We start from the raw sequence: 7,689 nt of genomic DNA on the forward strand, positions 1-7,689 counted from the left end.
AATCGACTATCATCTAGATTCATAGATGAACTTTTGTGAAATTTACCTGATTTTGACCCAGGGGAGTCAAAGTCATGACCTTTGTGTTGTTTCTAGCAATTACATGCAATGTAAATTAAATGCACACTATTATATTTCACTTAAAGTCATATACCTACTACCAGTATAACGCCTTTTGGGGCGACTAACGGAGCGAGCGAGAGGGTGGGCCTTGCACGTGTGAAATTTCGAGGGGGTACCTCCAACTGACTTGTGCACGGCACCCTACTAACCGGTCTCTAGCGATGTGCCAAATTTGAGCACAATCGGCGCAGCCGTTCTCGAGATCTGGAAGCGGCACCCTGCACGTGCGCACGTGCAAAATGGGTCCCAACTGACTTGTGCACGGCACCCTACTAACTGGTCCCTAACCGTGTACCAAATTTGAGCGCCATCGGTCCAGCCGTTCTCGAGATCTGGAAACGACCCCTGCACGTGCGCACGTGCAGCAGCACCCCAACTCTGGCACATGGATATGCAGTGCCTAGTGGGTGCCTACCTACATGCCAACTTTCAGCGCAATCGGCCAAGTAGTTACCGAGATATTGCAACAATTACAAAACTGACACCTCTTCGTTTTGCACGTGGCACGTGCATAAGGGGTCACCCACATGCATCGGGTATAGTCCAATACTTGGTAGAAGGAATGAAGCTACCCTACAAAAATTACCCCGTGTAAATCGGTCAAGTGGTTGCGGAGATATAAGCCTCGCAAAAGCGTCCGCACGGCCGGCCGGCCGGCCGGCCGGCCGCTCATACTCAGAAATTTCCGTTATTCTACGTAAGACTCCGCTCGCTTCGCTCGCTCCGTAATCACAATTAGGGGGCACATTCGTGTGCCTATGAATAACTATCCTTCGTCGCTAATGTTTTTCGTATGTCTTTATGTTTTCGTGTGCTAATGTTTTTGGTATGTTAATCGCATTTTTTATTCGTATGTTGATGTGTTTCGCTAATGTTTTTAATACCTTCGTCCAAGCGGGTTTTTCAGTAACCCGCTTGGAAAAGATATCCTTATCTTCCACTCGGAGCCAAAAAGAATCCTCTATAACACAATGGGGCACATCAGTCTAGTGATCAGTGACCACTGAATTATGGAAGTGATTTCGAAACTGGCCGTTTTATATTTCCGGCTACCGAGCCCCGAGTTTGCCCACACACCAGTGACCTACCTCAGCTTACCTTCCCGCCGTGAGTCTCAGGACAGACTGTTCATCCGTGCTGACTCCGACTCCCTCCAAAACAGCAGTGGTGGCTATTTGATATCGACCACCTCAGCAGTCAGGCGAATCGTAATTAAGTCGTAGCTTCACGGTTGTGTTAAGGCTTTGACGGGGCCCCGTGATCCCACCTTCTCGAACGGACCATGAACTTCATTTGATGACCCTATTGGCATACAGTAAACCAAACCACCACCTGTCACTCGAGACTGTCACTTTAATGTCACGGTCCCCGGAACCGCTTATGTTTACCGGTAGTAAACGCGGTAGGCTATGCTAATTTATTCTAAGGAAAGGAAGTACCCGAGCAAGCACCAAATCATTCTGTACCCTCTCCACCCAATGGAACTTGTTCACCCATGCTGCCTTTATTAAAGGTAAATCAACGGATGTGTCTTCCCCTGACTTGTTGCTCTACTCCTGCTCATTTCGAGAGACTTGAATCGGAAAGTTACTGAGAATACGATTCTAAGCAGAAATACCGAAGCTACCGCTGTCAATTGTTAGAACAGCCCAGCTATTTAATTTTCTAGTTTCTGAAAATTGAGCGATTGCTTCCATTTTTCATCTTAGCTCATCGAACCCTCACTCAAAACTGCACATGAAACGCGAACAGCAAGCACATCATCTCATATATGCACGACAAATATGCCCATCAACACTGACTGGCTTTCGCATCACACGTACCCGCAACAAGCCTCCATTCACGAACCTGCACAAAATCGCAACATAAGCGCTAGAGGCTAGGCTTCGTCACGTGTGCGTTTGGCCTGTCGTGTGCACCTTTCCTGTCCAGTGATGGGGAGCCTCGTCTCCTGCACTAGCACTTTCGGGCTCAATGGGATCACCAGACCCGTCCAGCAGAAGCCACGGCAAAGAGGTCCTCCGCCACCGTGACATGACCTGGGTCACGCCTGGGGGCGGTGATTCGAGGTCATGAGATGCCTCCACTGACCCCACAGGCTCCTTGCGAAGTGCTTCAGAGGGCGGCGGCGACTGTAGCGACGCTAGGTGGTCGGTAGTGGAACTACTGACACCAACGGCTTCGCCGTTAGATGTCGCGCAGGTCTGCGGAGTTTCTGTGATGCTGGCCGGCGCCGTAAAGACTGGAAAGGCTGACAGTGCGCGGACGGATTTCACCAGTTTGGCCAGCAGTGACCTGTGCTCGGAGGCAGACTGAGTGTCTCTGTCTCTCCGTCTCTCTGCCGCGGATCGGGGCGGGGTGGAGGCGTCTCCTCCTGCGCCGCTCTCACCCACGGTACCGACCAGTCCCAGCTCACCGCTCGTCTTCTCACCCTCCGACTTCTCACCGCCTCTCCGGGGCCAGGAGCAGCCCTCCGGAGAGTGGCCACCCTCCCTCTCCTCCTCCCTCTCTTCCTCTCCCTCCGTCTCCCTCTCCCGCCCCTCCATCCCCTCCACCTCCCTGGCCAGAGTTTCCACACTGACCCCGGTCAGCCGACTGGCCCGGGAGGGTGGTGCCGAGCCGCGACTCGAAACACGGCCCGCCGGCGAGGTCGAGCCACTGGCCCTCGAGGGCGGCTGCACGGGCGGGCCGGGCCGGACCCTGTTCTTGTGCAGCGCCTCCGATAAAAAACGACACCGAGGACTGGCCTGTTTGGAGGGGGACTTGGCGCGAGGTGCCGCGAGCCCGCGGATGTACTCGTAGGTGGTCATGTCACGGGCCATGATGTAGACGTGGAAGAGGAGCAGGTGGATGAGAAGGATCCCGCAGAGGAGTGAGAGCAGAGCGAAGACTCCCGCTGTTGAGAAAAAGACGGAGCGAGGCGCTGGGAGGCCGAACATGGTCATTCTCGGAGAGCAGAAAGCGCCGGGATCCGGCTCGTAACCGTCGGGACTCATCTCCATCGTTCCCTCCTCAATCGGCCCCAGAGCTTGTGTGCCGTTCACACAATTCACACAGTCCCCGAGTCTCTCGGGACTGAGATAGAGTAGCACTATCTCACCAGCGGAGAGAGCCAGCACCAGGAGAGCCACCGCTGCAGCGCTGGTCACACACGCCAGAAACCAGCCGTAGTTCCGTCTTCCAATGCAGTGGTTCAACCACTTGCAGTGATGATCGAATTGATCGACGCACTTGTTACACACGGAACAATGTTTCGTCCTTGTTGACGTGATCCCGATGTTGCACAGATGGCACCGTCCGTTCTCGATCACATGGGCGTGCACGTTTCTATCAAACTCTGGCACTGGGACCCGCTCCCGTCTCGCTCGAAGGTCACCATGTGCAGGGTCCAGCAGAGTCGCCACTATATGCGTCACACCGTGAACCAGCAATACCACGACGGCCAGCACAGCAGCGGGGAGTCTCAGCGGCGGGCACAGCGCCGGCACCAGCACTCCTCCCATGACAGCGGCTGACAGCAGCAGCAGCAGCCAGGCGGCCAGCTGCTGACCGTGCAGCGGCAGCTGGAGGCCGTGCTCGCGCCGCCAGCGGCGGTACTCGGGAGCGACCAGCTGGTCGGCCGGAGTGCGGCACGGACCGCGGCCAGACATCGCGGGGGCTTCAGTGGACGGCAGGACTGCGCTTCAGAGAAGGTAAGGCTTCGCTTCGGCAGACGGTAGAGCTACGCTGCAGAGGGCGGCAAGGTGGAGCTCAGCTACAGCAGGCGGGAGTCTCGCCAGTAGCTCGAATAAAGCTTGACTTGGGTGGAGACTAGAGGACGGTGCAAAGTTTCTCGAAGAAGATAGGTGAGCTGGTGAATCGATGAGTAGACGGTGGTGACGGCAGTGGTCGCTGGAGGCTGAAGGAGTTGGTCGCCAGAATACCGATGGCGTCACCTGCCGTCACTGATATTGATTGCCATATTCAGCAAACAACACCGTCGCCATTTGCATCGGTTCTTGCCAGCTTCTGATATCTTTGAAAACCTCAGCGGTCGAATGCATCACCAACGTCTTTCACCGGTCCTCAACCTTCACTTCGCTGTACAAAATGTTTACCAAATAGCACCAACTTCGCACACATCACCAACAGTCTTTACTCGGCACCAGCAGTCACCAGCACCTCTCAGCTGACCCTTTGTCCTCTCTTCACTCTCTCGGCCTTCTGTTCTGAGCCCTCCGTGCCCGTCCTCTCGGATCCATCCTTATTGGTCGCAGCACGCCCGGTCGATGGTCACAGGCCTGATTAGAGGTACGCCCCCTCGCAGAGCTCCTAAACTTAGCCTCAGGATGAGAAACAGGATGTTGCTTAGTTCATTGGGCTTATGGGATGAATGACGGTGTCCTGAGTGTCTTGTTTCGCAAACGCTGGAAGCTGCTTAGATTTAGACGGTTGCGTAGTTGTGTTGCTAGAAAGAGCATAGCTTCTGCCTTGTTCGTGAGTGAAATAGATTTAGAAGGCTGAAAATCAAGTCTTAGGCTTAGTTAGTTAATTCAAATGCAATTTGCGTCAACTTACACCCCACATTTGCCTCGAATTGAACGGAAACAGCTCGAAAATCAAATTTAAGAGTCACGTGCTAGACGTTCACTACTACTTTTCATCGGCTGCAACTAGTTCTTGCAAGCATAATTTGCTCTCGCATGAACGGTTTAAAGGCATGATCACGATTTCACCGGGACGTATTGTCGTCTATGAGCTGTTGGCTATTTGTTCCCTTTGGAATGGCCCTTATTAGATAATTAAATCGGTTGATAAGTTTCCCCATAGAAAGGTACGTTGAATTATGAAGCTAGGACGTGTATTACATAGGCAAAAAACAAGGAGGAACACAGCGCACAACACAAAAATTACACCTTTCACATTTTTTTTTCACGAAAGACGTGTAATATTGCGGTGAACGCATTTCTCAGTCACCATATTTCAGCACGTAGACGAACTAATTGCACTCATAAGGCTGCAGATATCTGTCAACTGAGCTTACACTGGGCTGTGCAAATGCTTTAACAGCAAACAGACCTTGAATCACTTTATCTAAAACCACAACAAACCACGTAAAAACATCAACACAGCCCTTATAAAAGAAAAGTGTCCACGCAAAGAACGGCTCTTAACGTTTATAGCACGACACACAGCTTGAAATGAGACTTACACTATCAGGAACAAACGCAGGTAACACATTTCACAGAAGGAAAAGTCCATATTATGTGTTGTAACACACAAATGCTGTAATATCACAGTTATTTCCAAGTAATACCACACCAAAGGCATTCAAGTCGTTCTAGGCAAACGTGCATCGGCACATCGGTGCATTCACTCAGGTCGTCGTAAAACAAAAGTGGCCTTTTGACGTGTCAAAACATTGAATTTGCTTTCCAGATGACAAGAGCGATTGCTTGCATTGGCATCTAAGACACAATCTCTGGTTAGTGAAAACGTTACATCGAATGGAACTGCAGTAACAAATTATAATGAAGCGATAAAAGCAGGGAGGATGCCCGTACTAAAAGGCAAGCACACGGGCTCGGGAACTGCCTAGATTCCCCGTTAGAGCGAAGTTCAGAGCGATATAGAGGTCGGTGCTGTTCGAGTGACCTCCAGTCGCCGTTGCTTTTCTCCGGTTACCCACAGACTTCTAGTGGACCTTCGCAGCCCAATCCAGCCAGTCTAACGGTAAGCTGGGGAAGGTGCAAGATTCAAGTGAGCCAATGAAAGGTCAGAAACGACCCTGACAATATTGCAGTGAGGACGGCATGAATTAAATGCGATAAGGAAAGAGCGGGGAATAAAATCACGATGTGCTTCACACGAAAGTCGAATAAGTGACGAGATGGTTCAGTGTTGGTTTGCATAGAGTGATGTGCTCAGAGCTTTCATCTGTAAAATAATTTTCCTTGCCGAATTTTATCACACATTAAGAGTTTAATCCGAGATCCTTTTAAAATTGCAGAGCATGGCAGTGGTACATTTATTAGGTACGCAGAATGCAGATGCTAGTGAGCACAGATTTTAACGAGAAGTGCAAATCCGTTTAAGTGCATATTCTTATATACACAAACGAAATGAGAAGTTTGTCCTCATTTCAAAGGAAAACTTCTTCGTTTAAATGGTTGGGTGCTGACACCGCAACCAATTTTTGCGTAGTTTGGACGGACAACATAGAAAATGGTGCATAGAAAAGAGAGGTGAAAAACGATGCTTTTGGTTTTGGATGAGAACACGTCAGATAAACGTTGTTCTCTATCCTTGACTTGATCTAGAGATGTTTTCGACTTATGCTGTATTTTCATGTACGCGGCCTTTTGTCGGGCATTGTCGATCAATAAGTTGATCTAGATCCGCCCGAGTAAGTATTTGTTTCGTTCGGTTCTGAAAACGTCGTCGTAATGTCATACACAGAGAGCAAATGAAACATGAAAATCATTAATTAGACATAAACGGAAAGGAAAGCTTAATAGTACTGATCTCAGGCAGCTTTCGCCAAATTGTCAGGGAACTCAGATTTGTTTTTCAATAGAAAAACACATTTCTAAAGAATAGTGTTTTAACTATTGATGACAAACCTTCGGTTATTAAAGGGACACTCCCACCTTAACATTAGTTTTGAGTTGAAATAGCCAAATTGGTGGCCATGGCCTGCAAATACCGGTTTGGGCACTCACAACATCGACAAATGCTTTAATTCGGAGATATGGAATTTCAAACTTGCAGTTTTCGGATTCTAAGGGGCTAGTGCATTGGTATGCCCCCTTAGAATTTGTGACGTCAGCGGAGATCTAACGATTTTTAAATCTTTTACTAAAACGTTTGGTAGCACGCGGTGGTATATGCTGCTTTGCGCGCAACAAATGCCGCACTTTCAAATAAAGTCGCTAGGAACAGCGGAGATCCCAAAAAGTAAACAAAAGTAAAAGTCTAATATCTTGAAAACCGGTGAATATTTTTCGATGAAATTTGGTAGATATTCGTTTTCGCTCTTTCTGAACCGAGTGACATCACTTTCGTGCCAATTCATTAACTTTTTTGAAGGTGGGAGGGTCCCTTTAATCACGAGTAGTTATAATGAAACGGCCCAATATTTGGATCGTTACTAAGAAAGGATGCAATAGAAACGACGTACTCGAAATCGGCATGATGGACAAACACTGAAACTATTGAATCGACAAATAATGTGAAAATAGGTAGGTACACTTTTAGGCTTAGCAATACAACACTTAATTTTTGTCATTTAATCGCAAAAAACCGTTTATTGTACGTCAAAAATGAACACAATGACGTTTCGGGTCGCATTCTCCCTATCGTAACGTACCTCCTGGATGTTTAATCCTGTTCTTCAGATCAGTGTTCTGCTCATAGAGTCTGTCAATGTTTCTCTTCAGGTCAGTGGTCTCCTGTTCGCGCTGTAAACGGAAGAAATGGGTAAAAGTAGCGGCATTCAGAGCAAAATTCAAAGGAGGGAATGCAGATGATTTTGAACCAGTCATTTAATGTTGCACCGAGCGCCATTGCAATCATTTATGCTTTCTT

At 49.0% G+C, this 7,689-nt stretch overlaps 1 protein-coding gene and 1 long non-coding RNA gene across 2 annotated transcripts; both read right to left on the reverse strand.

The window, feature by feature from the left end:
• Nucleotides 1-1,874: 1,874 nt before the first annotated feature.
• On the reverse strand, nt 1,875-4,699 carry LOC122392201 (palmitoyltransferase ZDHHC11-like). The gene has a single exon (XM_043386811.1). It carries the CDS (start codon nt 3,771-3,773, stop codon nt 2,013-2,015), a length of 1,761 nt encoding a protein of 586 aa, XP_043242746.1. The 5' UTR covers nt 3,774-4,699; the 3' UTR covers nt 1,875-2,012.
• An 898-nt stretch (nt 4,700-5,597) lies between these two features.
• Nucleotides 5,598-7,563, reverse strand: LOC122392202. The gene is made up of 2 exons (XR_006258479.1): nt 7,472-7,563; nt 5,598-5,840 (listed from the first exon to the last, which is right to left on the reverse strand). It is a non-coding gene; the product is annotated as an uncharacterized LOC122392202 (long non-coding RNA).
• Between the last annotated feature and the right edge of the window lie 126 nt (nt 7,564-7,689).

Source organism: Amphibalanus amphitrite, unplaced genomic scaffold, assembly GCF_019059575.1.
Source record: "Amphibalanus amphitrite isolate SeventyFive unplaced genomic scaffold, NRLGWU_Aamphi_draft 000474F_arrow, whole genome shotgun sequence".
Classification (NCBI taxonomy): Eukaryota; Metazoa; Arthropoda; class Thecostraca; order Balanomorpha; family Balanidae; genus Amphibalanus; species Amphibalanus amphitrite.